Raw genomic sequence first — 18,055 nt, 5'->3', positions numbered from 1 at the left:
GGCAGAAAAATAACCTATAGGCTAGACGAATTAGAAGGCAATGATTCAGTCCCATGTTCTATGTAATGCATATGGTACAAAACTTGTTTATATCATGCATGCATGTTTCATGATTATGGAGTAGTAATCGTGACAGCCGTTCACACGTTTGTAGATGGTTGTTAGTCATTGATTTATTTTGAGGTTTTACTCAATCGCCAACCAATAAGCACTCACACACGCATGAACGATAATTTTTAAAGGATGATATTTGCATCTCTTCATGTGGAAATGCCCATATATTATTCATTGCGAATAATGTTTCTTCACCGTTTAAATTTCATAATTGAAATCATTTAATTTCTTAACCTTTGTTTGACTATCATTTTTATAAAATAAAAAACATTCGGATAGAGATCGTCTAGCCATGATGAACCATTTTTTTATTTGATACTTGTGGACGACTAATGATTTTCAAATCGATTGATTTTTTGTAAAAATAATCATAAAAACAAAAAATTTAAAATTGAACACTTCTAATTATGAAATTTATATGGTGACGATACATTATTTTGTGTATTCCCTCAACGGGAATGAACTCTTGATTATTATAATATGTGGAGTGATTTTTATACATCATTTTTCACTTCATGCCCAATTTTTTTAATTCAAATCTTTAGTTCCTTTTCAATTTGTTCAATCTAATGACTAAAAAAATATACAAAAGATGAAAATATAATGTGTGTAAATTATTTCTTATATGATAAGTCCAATGTGTAAAATAATCATGCCCAAACAAGTTAAAAATAACACGATGCTAATATTATTTTAGTGGAAATGTTGGGAGAAACTAGAACCACACTAATACTAAGCTGGCAAATAGGTTTGGTCATAACAGGCAGAGCAGAGCCAACTTCTTGGACCCAATTCGTGCTACTTGTAAAGTGTTTGACATGTCCCATACATGCTATGAACATTCTTCAAACTTTGAAAAGACTTCGCTGTTCAAATGTTTCTGGTCCTCCTACACATTAAAACTAAAAAAAATATAAAAAGTCCAATATTCTAGACCAAGTCTTCATTTGAGAAAAGTGATCATTTCCGGATTCCTTTTCACTTAATCCATCTAGTTCAGGATCTGGGTCGTTGAAATTTGATCTAACAGCTACAGTTATTATCACTTTTAAAGGGGCCACCTGTTTATAACCGTTAAATCAAATTTCAACGGTTTGAATCCCAAACTTGATGGATTAGGTGGAAAGCCGGATCCCTTTCCTTCATTTGGTACCAAGCCAAGGAGGAATTACAAGAAATATAAATAATCGACTGGTCAAACAGTCTGAGCACAACCATTTTGAACTGGGAAAATGTCTTCCCCCTATAAATATAGTGACTCATATACAACTGTATAAGCATCACATATATCTCCACAGGCCAGGTACATTACTCGTGTTATATTCACATAAATATATCATATACAAAGGATCATATTACACAGAGCACAATTCTTCTCTTCTCCTTTGGCTTTACAATTTCACAAAATGCAAAAGAACAACCCTCACTACAGGTACATTGGAGAGAGGCTACAAACACTCACTGCTCAAAACAAGGGTTGTATGGTAGCGCCACCCTCATCATCATCATCCCCAAGGCCTCGGAAACAGGTATGTACGTGCTCGAATCGTCCCGGATTGAACAGGTGTAGCCGGCACGGATATGCAATGCCTCCGGGTGGCGAAAAGTGGAGGAGGAACTATGCAAACAAGGAGGTTTTGAGGAGGGCGTTGAGACATACACCAAATCGTAGCTTAAGTCTTCGGTGGTGGAATTTCCAACCGATGCCCAGTCGGCTTTCTAACATGTCAATGGCTTAAAGGAGGAGCTCGCTAAACCTTTATTTTACTATTTCAAACCGATTTGGCTCGGCATGTTGTAATTAATTTATTAAGTAATTGCTGTTTTTTGTTGCATAGAGGATGATTAATTATTCACCAATCTGTCTATATTAGTTTTGACTGTGAAAGATTCTTGTTCACTCAATGCATCTCTCCTGCAAATATGATAATTGGCTTTGTTTTGGCAAGTAGTTATACTTTATAAAATTTAACTGGACATGCATGTTGAAAAAAATCGAACTATTTGAATCATCTCAAATAATCATAATTATTTTGAAAAAAATATAATAATCATACATAATGAAAGAAATAGTATGTGACAGTAACGTCACACAACCTGCTAAGGAAATTGTTATACATCCATCCGAATTACAACATATATGTTGGGTTTAGAGACTTGGAGTTGGTAACTTTGGTTAAATTTAAATAATATGAGGGTACATAACATGTTATAATTTTAGTTGACTTATGACACTACATTAGCTTATCACGTGGGCTGTTGTAGCCACAAATAATAATTTATTCGTATTATCTTTCTAATATAGATGAATCTACTCACGTGATACTTAAAATATGCGGGTGAGTTGAAATAATACAAATAATATTACTCTTATAAAACGAGAGCTTTCCCGATTAGAAACTCAATTTCTATAATCAAATACCTACCACTTTTTAATAGGTAATTTAGCCAAAAGTCAATAAAAACTTTACTATTAAGTCATATGTCAATGACATATTTTTGTTTTGGACTTAATCAATGATATATTTTTCTTAATTAGGCATAGGTCAATGATGAATACAACATAGGCTTTAAGTCATTATAATATAGTTAGAATTTGACTATTCTATCTTTCTCTCTCTTTCTCTCTCTATGAATGTCATATGGGCTTAAGCTATTATAAATACGGATTTAGATCCTCTCTGGATCAATTTTGTAGAGATCCTCTGGACCGATGGATCTCTTCCATTGATACAAATTCAACGGTCAAAATCCCTTATCCTTCCTCTTTTCCCCTTAACTCTTCTCGCTCTCCCTCACTTCCAAGCTCTCAACCTCGAACCAACAACTCCCCAAATTCCAAATTAACGCCACCTCAAAATCAACCCCAACACCACCATAACCCACCCTACCCACAACCCCCAATTGTAGGTCTCTCACCTTACCCTCTCCAAATAAGCCCCAACACCACCACATCCCTCAATTGCAAATCCCTCAACCCTAATATCTCAGCCGATGTTAATGAAACAACAAAGAGAGAGGTCGTGCAAACCAATGTCTTTTGGTTGCAGAGATCTTTTTCATAAATATGGAAGAATAAGGGATAGCGAAAAAATAAATCAAACTTAGAGCACAAATGACTTGCAATTGAATTTGGGGTTTGTTAACAATGGTGGGGAGTGGGGGTGCGAGGGAGAAAGAGAACTTGAGGAGGAAGAGGCTTTGGCCTTTGGATTTCTATTCCTATGAAACTGATCTTGAAAGGATTTGAATCATATAAATAGTTAGAACATGTATATTCTATCACTTTCTCTCTTTCTCGGCCTTCGTTTACATGGAGGAGTCTACTTAACTAAAATAAAGGGAACTAGGAAACGAACACTGCAAAATGTAAAAAATAGAACTAGGAAATGAACACTCCACTGCAGACTGCAGTGTTCGAATTCAAATGTAAAAATTTTAAAAATAAAAATTATAAAAATAAATAAAAAAAAACAGAACTAGGAAATGAACGCTTCATTACAGTGTATGAATCTAAATGTAAAAAACAGAGCCAGGAAACGAGCACTACATTACAGTGTTTGAATTTAAATGTAAAAATCAGGAGTTGCATGAGGTGTGAAGTGTAGGAGACGTCTGAGTGATGAAAAAAATAGAACTAGGAAACAGACACTACAATGCAGTGTTTGAATCCAAAAGTAAAAAACAGAACCAGGAACAGTGTCTGAATCCAAATGTACAAAGGAACATGTAGGAGGCACGTGACTGATGGAAAAAAACAAAACCAGTAAATGGACATTGCAACGAAGTGTCTGAATCCCAATGTAAGAAACAGAATCAGGAAACAGACACTGCATTGCAGTGTCTGATCTGTAATGACTTATTTCAAATATAAAACTATGAGAAATGGAGTGTTTGTTGAAGTGGATGTCAGCTGTTGTGGCAGATTTTGTAATTTTTGTTTCTTTTAAATGCATTTATATATCACAATACATGATTAACCTATTTATAACGAGTGCTACTATTACCACCTCTTTGTCTTATTTCTACACCCACTATTTATTAAAAAATTTAATTACCGATTTATCCTCACGTAAAATGTCAAATAAGGACTAAGGGAAAACAAGATCAGATCATTCACTTCCACCCACACTCCCAGCAACTCATAATCTCACCAAACGTCTCGTCGTCACTTTATTCCTTCTAAATTTTAATTTATGTTTATTGGATCCTAAATTATTGAATCACGAATTGATCTTTATATTCGTCAAGCCCGTCGTACATAATACAAATCCCAAACAAACTAAATGCATCAAGTCATATATGGATGTCAACTGAGTTTCTTTCTCTACCGATTTCACTTCTTATTATTTCGGCTTTGATTCTATGATTGGTTGAGCGACTGACTCTTCGTTCTATTGTTGCATCGCCTCCATGGTCAGCCATGGGAATAGTCGGGATGGTGGTAAAAAGTGCAGAAGGGTGGTCGCTGTTTTACTTCCCTCTATTTCAATCATATAAATATAATCATTTTCCTTATATTAAAAAATAGATGGGAGAACAAGCTAGAGAAGCAATATGGATGTCAGTTTCTATGCTTCTCATGGATCAGTAATATGACTTTGGGAAGGGGTAGGCTGTGTTGGTAAACGGTGTCAAGGGTGGAAACTGGAATGGTACTTTGGGGATAATGGTCGGTGGGAAGATAGTAGGTTATTTTTCTTATTTTTTTATGGTGGATGGGATTATAATATGGGTGTAAAAATAGGACAACGGGATGGGCCTAGTAACACTTTTTATAATTAACATAAATATTGTTGTTCTATTGGTAATATTGTAACTTATTATTAATTTTTCACAAAATCAACCCTTTTTAATAAGGCATGCCACTTGAAACATGACGATTGTGCTTGAATTTCACCTTCCGTAGATGCGACAGATGGTGCAGCGACGCATGGTGCATTATTTTGTAAAACTGCTGTACAGGGAAGTTAAATGATCCTCCCCCGAAGCTAATTGCGACACATGGTGTTCAATTCAATGGGGAACGTTATCCCTAGCATCCGCTTCTTCCACAATTTTTTTTCCACAACTGTTCAGTAGTAAAACCTTCTATCTCACAACGAGGCTCGTGCTGATAGGCTAGTAACAGCAAAAACCAATACCGTCAAATCAGAAGACGCATCAAGAACATGGAAACGCATCTAAATTGGGAACATTTCCATCCATCTTTCCCAAACTATACATATAATGTTCTGTTTATACTAATTTGTTTTTCTGGGAGATACATTAATTAAATGATCTAAAGTTATATACGAGGAACTCGATGCATATATAAACGAAACTGGGGGCACTTAACGTATACACGTGATATATATAATCAACCTGCCCAGGCACATTTTCCACATTGCTAGGTACTTCACCTTCAACGTCACGGTCCTCATGGAGTCGATCTTTAGTTTTTCACACACTCACTGAGCAATTTCCCTCATGTAAGTTCCATCTCTGATCTTCTGGCCGTTTTCAACTTGTTTACTCCTGATGTAGGGGGAAGAAATCAAAATATTGTAGCAACTAGTGTAATCTGCAGCTCTTATATACACAAGAAAATCAGTGTAAAAGAGCTTGTATGGTACCTCAAGAGGACTTGTGTTCGACGAACTGGAAATATCTTCAGCTGGTGCCTCAGAAATCCTTGCTTCTGATTTTTCATTTGAGTAACTAGCAAACAGAAATTATAAGCTATGTTAGACATGAAACCCACCCAAGACATGAAAAAAGTTGCTGCAGCACGACATTAGGAACACAAGTTCTCAAAACGAACTTTGTAACTACCCAACAAAAACCTAGGTTTCTGAATTCAAAAAGAATTTCATGCTTAAATGTTTCCTATATTATTTGAGAGCAAAACAAAATGTGGACTGGACGTAGCATGTCTCCTCTAAAGAGCGACACATAATACAACCTCGCCCCGGCCCCCATTGAATAGGAAAAAAAGGTAACTGTTAGGCTCGACCCTTCGAAACCAGACTCACTCTAAACTAAATAAAAAGGTAGACACTTTATCTGCCATATACCTCAAATTTGTGAAGAAAACATCAAAATACAGTGCACAATTCTGTTCAGCCAGACAACCATTATTCCCGTAGAAACATGCATATCATATATACGCTAAATAAGCAAGAAAGCATGAATAATTTTTAGCAAGGGTACTTATTTAGCTGTCTTTGAGGACGAAAGTAAGTCATGATCACTGATATTTGCCACTTACTAGTGTAAATACAAAAAGAATCAATACTAGGTACTTACGTTGAGAGTATAGTCACCCAGACTAACTCTACACAGTCCACCCATAAGAGCCTTTGTTCGACAGGGATCACACCATAGGTAACAAGATGCGCAAATGGCCAAAGCTTCCACCCTGCCTGCAAAACAAATCATTCCATAATATGTCAATGGTCGAACAATTACATTTCTCTTGACCATGTGACATGACTCAGACCATAAAAGACAAACACTTTTTATTTCTCTGAATATCCATGCTTCTCCTCGTCTGTTTTGGATTTCAGGAAGGAAAATGCATGTTTTGGAATGAAAAAGCACCTTTTGGAGTTTACGGTCGACAAAGTTTTACCATATATGCACACTGCCTGATTCTAAGCCACGGCCAGTGAAAGCAAACACTATTGTTTAAAGATAAAAACTCAATATATGTAATTCTGTAAAAGATAAAATTCTAATTTTCTTTAAAACAATACCCACTAGATAAAACATTAGGACAAAATAGATTAACGTTCATTTGGACAACATTTCTAACAACCCAAGGTAAGGTCAAAGATCATAGTTAAAGGCTAGGCCTATTGACAAGATAAATGGCACACAACTCTTATTCCAAGATTAAAACTACATCACAACGGAAAAAGTGTTAACACTGCATGGACAGGAAACAGCTGACACAAATATGCATGCCAATATATAGTTGAATACACAAACATTTTTTGATTGACAACTGACAGAACCTTGATATAATTATAGTATAAAACCAACGATTCAGGTTCAAATTGATCAAAGACTTTGGACGATCCCGACTTTCAAATGTCCACAAGCTAGAGGACATATAGAATAAACTAAATTTCAAGTCGTTTGACTCTAAACACCAAAGAGAGCATGAAAAGATAGTAATTCTTAAAACCAAAAAGGCAGAAGGTTCTCTTACTGTTAGCATTGGCCAAAATGTCGCTGTCAGTTCACTAAAAATACTGATGGGAGATTCAAAACGCAAAAATCCCACTACTGTAAAGTAAATGCTGTTCCAAATTGCTGCCCATACGGTTTGGTCGAAGGCTACTTTGGCAGGAACCACCCACCAGTCTTGGAAGGGAAAAAGCTCCTGAAATAAGTTTCAGTTGTTCAAGGAACCATAGGAATTTCTACAATAAAAATTGTCAAACAACTGCAGAAGAACTTTACCTCGCAAAACTGGTAATAGTAGTGAGAGAGGGAACCATGGAGAGTAAATCCAACAAGACCTGACCTGAGCATTCGTGAACGGTCGAACTCAAATAGAGGTTTTCCTTCAAAGCACTACAAAAATCATAAAACAAGCATTATGTACTGTCAAGAACTAACTTCACCAGCAGTAGGAATTAAAATTTTTACTTCACAACAGCAACACACCTGTGCAATCCAGTCCCCTACAGAGTACACCACACCACTAATCACCATTTTGGCTAAAACTGGGTTAGTCTTGAGAGCGTCCTCATAAGCGCTCCAGTTGTGTTGAGGTGCGTATCTGAGGATCTCATATAGAGTCCAACCCTGAAAAGAGTACCAACACATAAATCCCATCAGAAAAATTGCTAAAAGTGCAGTGGACATAGAAACGAAAATTATAAAATGAAGCAGAGCGAACCCTATATAAATAAATGGTTTGAGACATTCAATCACAAATCACAACCTATGACGAAATTTTCTAAAGATAACTTCAAACTATTCGGACAGAGCCAATTGCTTCATACTTAATACAGCTCTAACCATAAGAGACAGGTCCTCTTCACCAAATTCAACTTAAGAAATGGCAGTAAAAAAAAGTGCCCAATGTTAGTTACCAGAGAGAATTAAGCAACTTTAGAGAACTAGAAGGAAAAACGAAATCGAACTAAACTTTACTAAGAACCAACTCCAAAACACATCTTCCTTAACATAATTCACATCAAGTTCTCACATACAAACACATGAAAACAAATAAAATGGCAATCAATCTCTTTGAATATAATTAAACAGCAATCAAGTACTAGATAGATGGACTTACATGCCAGTAATCCTGGTCGACGGTGACCAACTTAGTGAGAGCAAAAGTACCAGCTGCAAGCACAATAGCGGCATTGATAGTCCTATCCACCAGCCTCTCGAATTCCTCACTCTCCCTCTCACTTCCAACCCCAGAAGACCCAAACCCACCAGCCCCTTCAAACGAAAGCCGCCCCTCACTCGCTCCGAACCCGCCCACCTGACTCACCAACTCCCCCTGATCCCCGCCTTCGCTCTCCACCCTGCTGGCCACCACCCCTTCCTGCTGGTCCGTACGGTCGGAGCTATGAACCGGAATCACATCGCACTCTTCTCGCTCGACCGCCGAGTTCAAAACCCACCTGCTTTTCTGTTTGTTTCTGGGGAAAGTTGGGTTTTTTGGGAGTTTGGAGGTCAAGATGGGTTTTGGGTGAGCGGCAATGGGTTTTCTGGGTTTGGGGTTCGGGAGAGAGAGGAAGCTCTGAGCTGCTATGGAGTGGATGGCGGCCATGGCTGACCGTTGGGACAGAGTCGGGAGGGACACCGAGTTCAAGTCTGAAAATTGTATCTCGCCGCGTTGGAACGGGGAAATGCGATTGGTTTTGATATGGTAGCTGTGGCGGGAGATGCGATCAAGTGCGCTAAGGAGTATAATTTCAGTTTGGGGAGCCGTTGGGTTTTGTAGGCGTTCTGAGATGAACGGTGGATGGAGGTTTCGAGGTTGATCTTGAAGACGGGTGCAATCGTGTAGGATTTTAATTGGGTGAAAAGAGGGTGGTGTAGATTTTTATGGTGAGGTGCTGTGTTGAGGATGTTGATTTTTTTTTAGGGAGAATATGGTGATGAAATGAAGGCCACATGAAAGAGATGATTGTTTGTTAAACCAGAAAAAATGGATAAATTAACAAATTTGAGAGATGCAAAAAATTGGACGTTGACCTGAATATTCCTAAGAGAACGACGTCGTGCTGCTCTTTTACTCATACCGTTGCTAGTGGTTCGTATACAATGCCGGCCTGATTTGTGCCAAAACAGAAAGTTAAATTGGCATACGGTGTAAGTTATACAATGTCGGCAGCGATGGAATGAATGAGTAGTACAGTTTGGTGTTCTGATATAAGTTAGCCATATAAGTTGACGATATAATTAATATGTTGTTGTGGTCTATTTTATCTGACAGAGGGACTAGAGCCGGCGGCAGAAAGAGAGAGGAGAGAGATGTGTGTTTGTAGAATTGTAGGGGAATGTGTGTGTTGTTATCCCTCCTACATTGTGCCTTTATTTATAGTAGTAAAGGGAGAGAAGATATTCCTTCTTCTCCAAGTAATACAAGTTGTAATAGGAAAGGATAACTAGAATCAAATCTTATCTAGGATTTACACAATCATACTTAAACTAGGAATGTTTACAACACTCCCCCTTGAGTGTGTAAATACTCAAGGTAGATTCAGCATCATGTAGAAGTTGAGGAAGTCGACTCGTTGGCACTGATTCCAAGGAACAACGCTTATTCTCAATAAGGTAGGAACTTGCATAAGTAGTAAGTCTCACTAAAAACCCTAAGGCTATGGCAAAAACCCAAGTAAGGACAAAATCCATAGTCTAAGGAAAAATGCGTGAGAAATGCAAAGTCAAAAGAAACGTCTACAGGACGTCATCAGGGATATGACCAGCCCAAGGTGGGTGCCTCGTTAAAACCTAGTTAGGTAGCAAAAACCCAGTGGGAAAAATGCTCCTAATCGTAGGGAAAAAGAGTACATTAAGATCAAGCAAGTATCTAGAAGATACTCCCCCTGAGTTTGACATAATTCCACAGAGAAATAGCAAAGTTACAACTCAGAAAGTTTACGCATACCAATTCCATGAACAAGCTTCTGAAACGTCGCCTTCGGTAGTGATTTGGTGAAGAGGTCGGCCAGATTGTCTTGTGATCGGATTTGCGTGACTTCAATCTTCTGATGCTCTTGTTGTTGATGTGTAAAGAAGAACTTCGGCGCAATATGCTTGGTGTTGTCTCCTTTGATGTAACCCTTCTTGAGCTGTTCGATGCAAGCTGCGTTGTCTTCAAAAATCGTCGTCGGGGCATTAACGGCGGGATGAAGATCACAGGAGCTTCGAATATGGCCCACTACTGCTCTCAACCAAAAGCATTCCCGAGTTGCTTCATGTAAGGCGAGAATTTCAGCATGGTTAGACAAAGTGGCAACTAAGGTCTGTTTAGTTGACCTCCAAGATATTGCGGTGCCTCCAACGGTAAAGACATAACCCGTTTGAGAACGCGCCTTGTGCGGATCAGATAAGTATCCAGCGTCGGCATAACCAACAAGGCGAGAATCAACCCGATGAGCATAGGGTGCGGCATCACTCGAGGATTCGTAGGGATAGAATAAGCCCAAATCCGTAGTACCCTTAAGGTAACGGAAGATGTCTTTCACGCCAGTCCAATGTCTGCGTGTTGGTGCATTGCTGTATCTTGCCAAAAGATTAACAGCGAAGGAGATGTCGGGTCTAGTGCATTGAGCTAAGTACAATAAAGCGCCTATCGCACTTAGATAAGGAACTTCAGGCTCCAAAATCTCTTCATCATCCTCCTTCGGACGGAAGGGATCTCGCTTTGCATCTAGCGTACGAACGACCATAGGAGTACTCGAAGGCTTCGCTTTATCCTCATTAAAACGGCGCAACACCTTCTGGGTGTAGTTCGATTGATGTACTAGGATTCCATCCGAACAATGCTCTATCTCGAGACCGAGACAGTATCGAGTCTTACCTAGATCTTTCATCTCAAATTCCGACTTCAGGTGCGAAGCAGTTCTCGCGAGCTCTTCAGGAGTTCCGATGAGATTCATGTCATCGACATATACTGCAACAATCGCAAATCCGGAATGTGACTTCTTAATGAACACACAAGGGCATAGTTCGTTATTCACATATCCCTGACTAGTCAAATACTCACTTAAACGGTTATACCACATTCTTCCTGATTGTTTCAAACCGTATAGTGAACGCCTCAGCTGAATTGAGAGCGTGTTCCGGGGTTTGGAAATATTTGAACCAGTCAATGTAAGTCCTTCGGGAACTTTCATATAAATTTCCGTATCAAGATCCCCATAGAGATACGCGGTTACTACGTCCATCAGCTGCATATCCAGTTTTTCGGAAACTACCAAACTGATAAGGTATCGAAAAGTAATCACATCCATAACGGGTGAGTAAGTTTCGTCATAGTCAATCTCGGGGCGTTGTGAGAAACCTTGTGCTACAAGACGAGCTTTGTAACGCACAATTTCGTTCTTCTCATTACGCTTCCGAACGAAAACCCACTTGTAGCCAACGGGCTTCACATGTGGAGGAGTAGGAACTACAGGTCCAAACACCTTACGTTTCGCAAGTGAATCAAGTTCGACTTGGATTGCTTGTTTCCAGTTTGACCAATCAGCTCTACGTCGACATTCATCAACGGAACGCGGTTCAATGTCATCGCTCAACATGATCTCAGTAGCTACTGCAAATGCTAATGCATCGTCGACAATCATCTCATTTCTACGCCACACATCATCTAAGCTAGCATAATAGACCGAAATCTCACGATTCTCAGGAGGAGGATTTGTCTCTTCAAGGACGCTTCCATAATCTAGAATTTCCTCATGAGTTGGGTAAAATGAGTAAGCGATAGTCGGATTCACGGTAGGCTCTTCAGGACCTTGTGCCGTGGTTTTCCTCTTCCGGGGGTGTGAATCCTTTGAACCAAGGGGTCTGCCACGCTTTTGTGTAGGGGCAGATGATTGGCTAGCCGCTAATGTACGTGGATCACCAGAATTGGCGTCCCGGGCTTCCAGGAGGGTAGTCCGTCGTACATTTGGTACATCCATCTTTGCAGGCGTATTTGCAGCTGGAATATGTGATCTTGTCACGCGCGCTAGATCGGTGAAAGCATCTGGCATGCTCTGAGCTATGCTCTGGAGATCTAATATGCGCTGCACTTCAGCTTCAGACTGAGCGGTGCGGGGATCTAAATGAGACAAAGTGGGAGTCGTCCACGATAATTCGCGTCGTTCATTAGGAACGTTGACGTTCTTATCTCCCCCTAACGACTGGAAGACTGTCTCATAGAAGTGACAATCCGCGAAACGAGCGGTAAACAGATCGCCTGTCAAAGGTTCTAAGTAACGAATAATCGAAGGAGAATCATATCCGACATAGATTCCCATCCTTCGCTGAGGCCCCATTTTTTTACGTAAGGGCGGCGAGATCGGCACATAGACCGCACAACCAAAAACGCGCAGATGCGATATGTCGGGTTCACATCCGGTGACCAACTGAAGGGCACTAAATGGTTGTGTCGCAACAGGCCTCAGGCGGACCAACTTTGCTGCGTGCAATATTGCATGGCCTCAAGCAGCGATCGGGAGCTTGGTACGTATGACCAACGATCGAGCAATCATTTGTAAACGCTTAATGAAAGCCTCTGCCAGGCCGTTCTGGGTGTGAACATGGGGTACAGGATGTTCAACTTCAACCCCAACCGACATGCAATAGTCATCAAAAGTTTTAGATGTGAATTCTCCAGCATTATCCAATCGAATAGATTTGATCGGATAATCAGGGTGGTGAGCCCTGAGCTTGATAACCTGAGCCAACAGTTTGGAGAATGCAGCGTTCCTTGTGGACAACAAGCACACGTGTGACCAACGTGTAGAAGCGTCAACCAAAACCATAAAATATCTAAATGGTCCGCAGGGAGGTTGAATCGGTCCACAAATGTCCCCCTGAATCCGTTGTAGAAAAATGGGAGGATTCGAACGAATCTTGTCATAAGAAGGCTTGGTAATAAGTTTTCCCATAGAACATGTTTGGCATGCAATTTCATGGATCGAACCTAAGCTTCGGGTTAGTGGATGCCCGTGTGAAGTTTTGAGGATACGGCGCATCGCTATTCGTCCAGGATGTCCCAAACGATCATGCCAAAGTGTAATTTCGTGCGCGGTCCCTGTGGTAGGGCCGGCCACATAGTGGCATTCTATGGGGCGTATGGTCGTAGTATACAGACCACTCGGGTTACGCTCCATCTTCTCTAGAATACGCTTCTGGCCATATTCGTAGGAAGTTACGCACAGAAATTCAACTCCGTTTTCTACGTGGGTTTCAGCGTGGTAATTGTTATCTCTAATGTCCTTGAAACTTAGTAACGTTCTTCCGGAACGTGGAGAATAGAGTGCCTCAGCAATGGTCAAGATTGTACCATTGGACAACATTATACGTGCCTTACCGTATCCTTCGATCAGGTTGGATGGGCCTGAGAGGGTTGTCAGAGGTGCATTCTTAGGTACGAAGTTAGTGAAATAGATGCGTTCACGCAAAACAGTATGTGTGGTTGCACTATCTGCCAGACAACTAACTTTCCCACTAGTCATACCTAGAATGAAAAATTAATTTGAATCGGTCACATGCATAAAAGTTTATAAAAACAAGTATCAATTCAAAATAATTTCATTTATTCAAGGAAAAAACTTAATATCCAAAATAAATCGCCAACTAATAATCCAAAACATAAAGGAAAATTGTTCAAAATCAACCAAAAAACAAGGTGGGGTTCGGCCACAAGGTGGAATTCGGCCCCAATTGTCTTATTTTAACTGAAAAATAAGTCTATGTCTAAGATTCTAATCTTCCATATGAGTGGTATCCTCCTGAAAATCAGAAACCTCCATCTTTGTAGTCTCCGGTTCGTCCACTTGCAGGAAGTTTGATTCAAACTTCGTACGACGAGAATGATATGCATCCACAACCTTCTTGGGAGCACGGCAAATACGGGACCAATGGTCCTTGGAACCACAACGATAGCACATATCGTCATTCATTGTGGCAGGTGCTTTGCCCTTATTCTTGAAGTTCGGGGCCTTGGGAGCGAGGTTTGGGCGCTTCTGGGCTTTGTTTCCTCCCTTGGATGGGCCTTGGCTCTGTTGACCTTGGTGGGATGGCTTCTGGCCGCCCTTACCACGCCTCTTTTGGCGTTTTGGGTGCTGATTAATGCTATAATGTGCTTCAGGCACAGCAGTAGCCCCAGTAGGTCGAGCTTGATGATTCTTCATCAACAGCTGGTTCTGCTTTTCAGCAAGAAGTAAAACAGAGATCAAATCCGAGAACTTAGTGAACTTCTGAGCTCTATATTGTTGCTGCAGGACAATATTAGAAGCAGAGAATGTAGAGTAGGTCTTCTCCAGGAGATCCTCTTCAGTCAAAGTTTCATTGCAAAACTTGAGAAGTGATCGGATTCGACAAACTTCAGAATTATATTCATTCACAGACTTAAAGTCTTGGAAGCGCAAGTGCTGCCAGTCGTGTCTTGCTTCAGGCAAGAATATGTCCTTTTGGTGATCGAAACGATCAGCCAAAGCGACCCATAATGCACGTGGATCCTCCTCAGCAAGGTACTCAGTTTGTAGAGCGTCATGGATATGTCTTCAGATGAAGATCATAGCAGTGGCTTTTTCAGCCTCGCCAACAGGTTTATCTGTTGCTTCTTTAATAGCAGGACGCAAGTTCTTTGCAGTGAGGTGGAGCTTCACATCTTGAACCCACTTATGGTAGTTCCTTCCAGAAACCTCCAAAGCGGTGAAGTCGAGTTTGTTCAAATTCGACATGTTCCTATCACAAAATGGATGAACAAGATGTGGTTAGTGTAATGGAGAAAAATCAATCCATTCACATAGGAGTAGAACATACAGGTTCTAATAGACATGTATTGGTTTAATTTTGCATGAAAAACTTCGGGTTTTCATGGGTGATATATTTAAGTGAAAACTTCGGGTTTTCAAACAAGGCATGTGTATAAGAAACTTCGGGTTTCAAAGTAATTATGAACTTCAGGTTCATATATTCCTGCAGGCAAACACAAATATATATGCAAACAAATATGCAAAGAATATATGCAGAAATATTGTATAATGATAAGTGAATTAATTTATTTTTGGTCTTCGGGGCCAAATTAAAGTGTGGGTGAAAATATAAAAACCCATATTATTTAAAAAAAATTAAATAATAAAATCTCGGGGCCTAAAAATATAGGCCGAGGACCCTCGGGTGGGATTACAGGCCCACGGGGTGAGCAGAGGGGAATGGGCTGCTGTGTGCAGCCCTAAAAATTTTTTTTTTTTTTTTTTTCTCGGGCCGTTCCAGGCGAGCCCAGAAATTTTTTTTTTTTTTTTTTTGTATTCAATTATATTATATGCATGTATACTTTTAATGAATCACATATTTACTTTGATGCATATGCAAATAATAGTTTCAATACATGTACATATGTAAGATTCAATTCATGACAAATATCAAATTCACATAATTGTAGCAATTTTGATTATGAAGCATACACAATTTATGTAGAATCTAAAATACGTTAAACGTAAAGTTGGGTCATGCATCATGGTGAATGTTCATGCTATCAGGGCTTGCAAAATATCGAGTTAAAAGCCGTTGTTTGGAAAGAACCTGATTGCGTGATGATATGGATGAACTGGTTTGATGCAGAAAAAATCTCCAACGTCAGATTCCTAAGCGCAGCGGTAGGAGCGTGCTGATAACGTGTTGTGGTCTATTTTATCTGACAGAGGGACTAGAGCCGGCGGCAGAGAGAGAGAGGAGAGAGATGTGTGTTTGTAGAATTGTAGGGGAATGTGTGTGTTGTTATCCCTCCTACATTGTGCCTTTATTTATAGTAGTAAAGGGAGAGAAGATATTCCTTCTTCTCCAAGTAATACAAGTTGTAATAGGAAAGGATAACTAGAATCAAATCTTATCTAGGATTTACACAATCATACTTAAACTAGGAATGTTTACAACATATGTCATATTTTAACGTATATTTTTCTAATATCTCATCATATAAGTTAACGACACCATCATCCTTATATCGAGATTTGAGCTTTGCATGCTCGAATTTGCCTCGAAAGCGAAGAGATTCAAAACCAAAGACTCGTCCGACCAATTTCAGGCCTACACCCTCAAAGTAGTCTAGATTATAATTCTGGTGTGATTTTCGGTGCTGATCATTTCTAGGAATTTATGGTGAAAAATCCAGTTTCCTTTCACTTTCGATAGACGAGTTTTTTGAATAAGCACTACACTTGTGATGCCAAATGTTGAAGTTGCAATGTATGAATAAAGCATCTACAAGCTTTGAGGGTTTAATACTTCGTTCCTTAACATGTCTATTTGTTTTGAGTTATTTCCGATTCCAAGTTTCAAGCACAAAAAACTCAGTCAAATCTTTGTTTTAAAATCTTCTATATTTATGCAGATGATGCTTTACCGTAGGAAAATGATTTTTTCTATGTCCCTAGTGCAAGTTCGATCCCCACCGACTCATCCCACTTAACCACTAACATTAATGCTATAACACTAATAAAAAAAAAGGAAAACTAATGAAAAGGGCTTGAAAACTTTGAGTTTTAATGATAAGGACAAAATAAAGGGTAAAATGAATAGTACCAGGATTGACTTTTTAGTGTAAAAATGTGGTTTTTCGTTAAAGTGAACAGTACCGGGTGCTTTTCGTTAAAGTTCCCAAAAAAAAATTGCTATTAGCACTTCAAAATTCTCATTTGGCACTCCAAACCCTCTATATTTAAAAAGAAAAAATCACATATAAAGAGTGCAAATTGAAATTTTTGGAATACTAATAACAGTTCCTAAAAAAATTGGTGCCCAGAGATAATTTTTGGGTGTAAACAGAACTTCCCAAAAAGTAATTAGGCCTTTATTTTATTTTTTGTAATACGGAATTAATTGGACTCAAAGGCCACAATTCAGCCTTGCTTCGTGGTTCCTGCGAGATCCTTGGACAGCGTGAGTCTCCCAGAAACTCACCCAACGTAATTTTTGTGGGACCCAATGTACGCCTCCAAATTGATTATCCACATGGTTGTGGGCCCTTTGGACCCATGAACTCAGCCCATGCACACTCTGGAAATGAAAGCTACGTCTCTCAAAAATCTGATACCAGTCAATCGATTCCAGATAGATTCCAGATAACCTTGCAACACATATTTTTGGCTGCAATTTTGTATGCCATTCAAGTTTCCATGGTCCTCCTTAACACAAATGTATAGTCTTGTTTTGTTGTTTCTCAAAGTTTTTGTTATTTCATTCGTGGAATATGATTGGTTCAGTTTTGTCTCGTCGAATGAGTGTGAACCACACGCTGAGGAATCAGAGTTTCAATAGTTTAAACAATCTTGAACGTCTTTATCTATTAAAATGTATTTCCCCATATGTATTCGGCTTAAATGACCCAATTATGACGCGGCATGTTGAAAGTGCAGATCATTCCAAGAATTAAAGTCTTGCCTAATAATTTGATTGGGACAAATAAGCTTCCTTCATGGTTCGTTCATCTACTACCTTCAACTTAAACAAAACTTCAAATTTTTCTCTTTATACAAAAATTTAAAAGCCGGCTTCCATTTCTTCATTCAATATAGGATGAATCTAGTGAACTGTCCAAATTATCCAATCTAATCCAATCCTAGACAACAAACGAGACATAAGGTAAGTGACGTTAAAGAAGAAAAAACAACTAAAATTAATTTTCCAAATCCTTACAGAGGGAAGAAAATGAAAATTTACTAGATAAAAGGGGAAAAATTAAAGGGAAGAAAAAAATTGGAGGTTCGGG

General features: G+C 39.2%; 1 protein-coding gene across 1 annotated transcript; it reads right to left on the bottom strand.

The window, feature by feature from the left end:
- Positions 1-5,298: 5,298 nt before the first annotated feature.
- LOC103430324 (uncharacterized) lies at positions 5,299-9,482 on the bottom strand. Its single transcript, XM_008368464.4, has 7 exons — positions 8,405-9,482; positions 7,771-7,911; positions 7,564-7,677; positions 7,310-7,483; positions 6,403-6,518; positions 5,730-5,814; positions 5,299-5,631 (listed from the first exon to the last, which is right to left on the bottom strand). Exons 1-7 carry the CDS (start codon positions 8,891-8,893, stop codon positions 5,626-5,628), a joined length of 1,125 nt encoding a protein of 374 aa, XP_008366686.1. The 5' UTR covers positions 8,894-9,482; the 3' UTR covers positions 5,299-5,625.
- Positions 9,483-18,055: the final 8,573 nt, after the last annotated feature.

This window comes from Malus domestica, chromosome 03, assembly GCF_042453785.1.
Source record: "Malus domestica chromosome 03, GDT2T_hap1".
NCBI classification, from domain to species: Eukaryota; Viridiplantae; Streptophyta; class Magnoliopsida; order Rosales; family Rosaceae; genus Malus; species Malus domestica.
This window is presented reverse-complemented; position numbering and strand designations above follow the sequence as displayed.

What these genes read in the sequence shown, in the direction of transcription:
- LOC103430324 (XM_008368464.4), bottom strand. Translation starts at nt 8,893, where the DNA reads ATGGCCGCCATCCACTCCATAGCAGCTCAGAGCTTCCTCTCTCTCCCG. An exon ending in ACTATTACCAGTTTTGCGAG is followed by an intron (nt 7,484 to 7,563) that starts GTAAAGTTCTTC and finishes AACTTATTTCAG; the next exon opens with GAGCTTTTTCCCTTCCAAGA. An exon ending in TGGGTGACTATACTCTCAAC is followed by an intron (nt 5,815 to 6,402) that starts GTAAGTACCTAG and finishes TCTGTTTGCTAG; the next exon opens with TTACTCAAATGAAAAATCAG.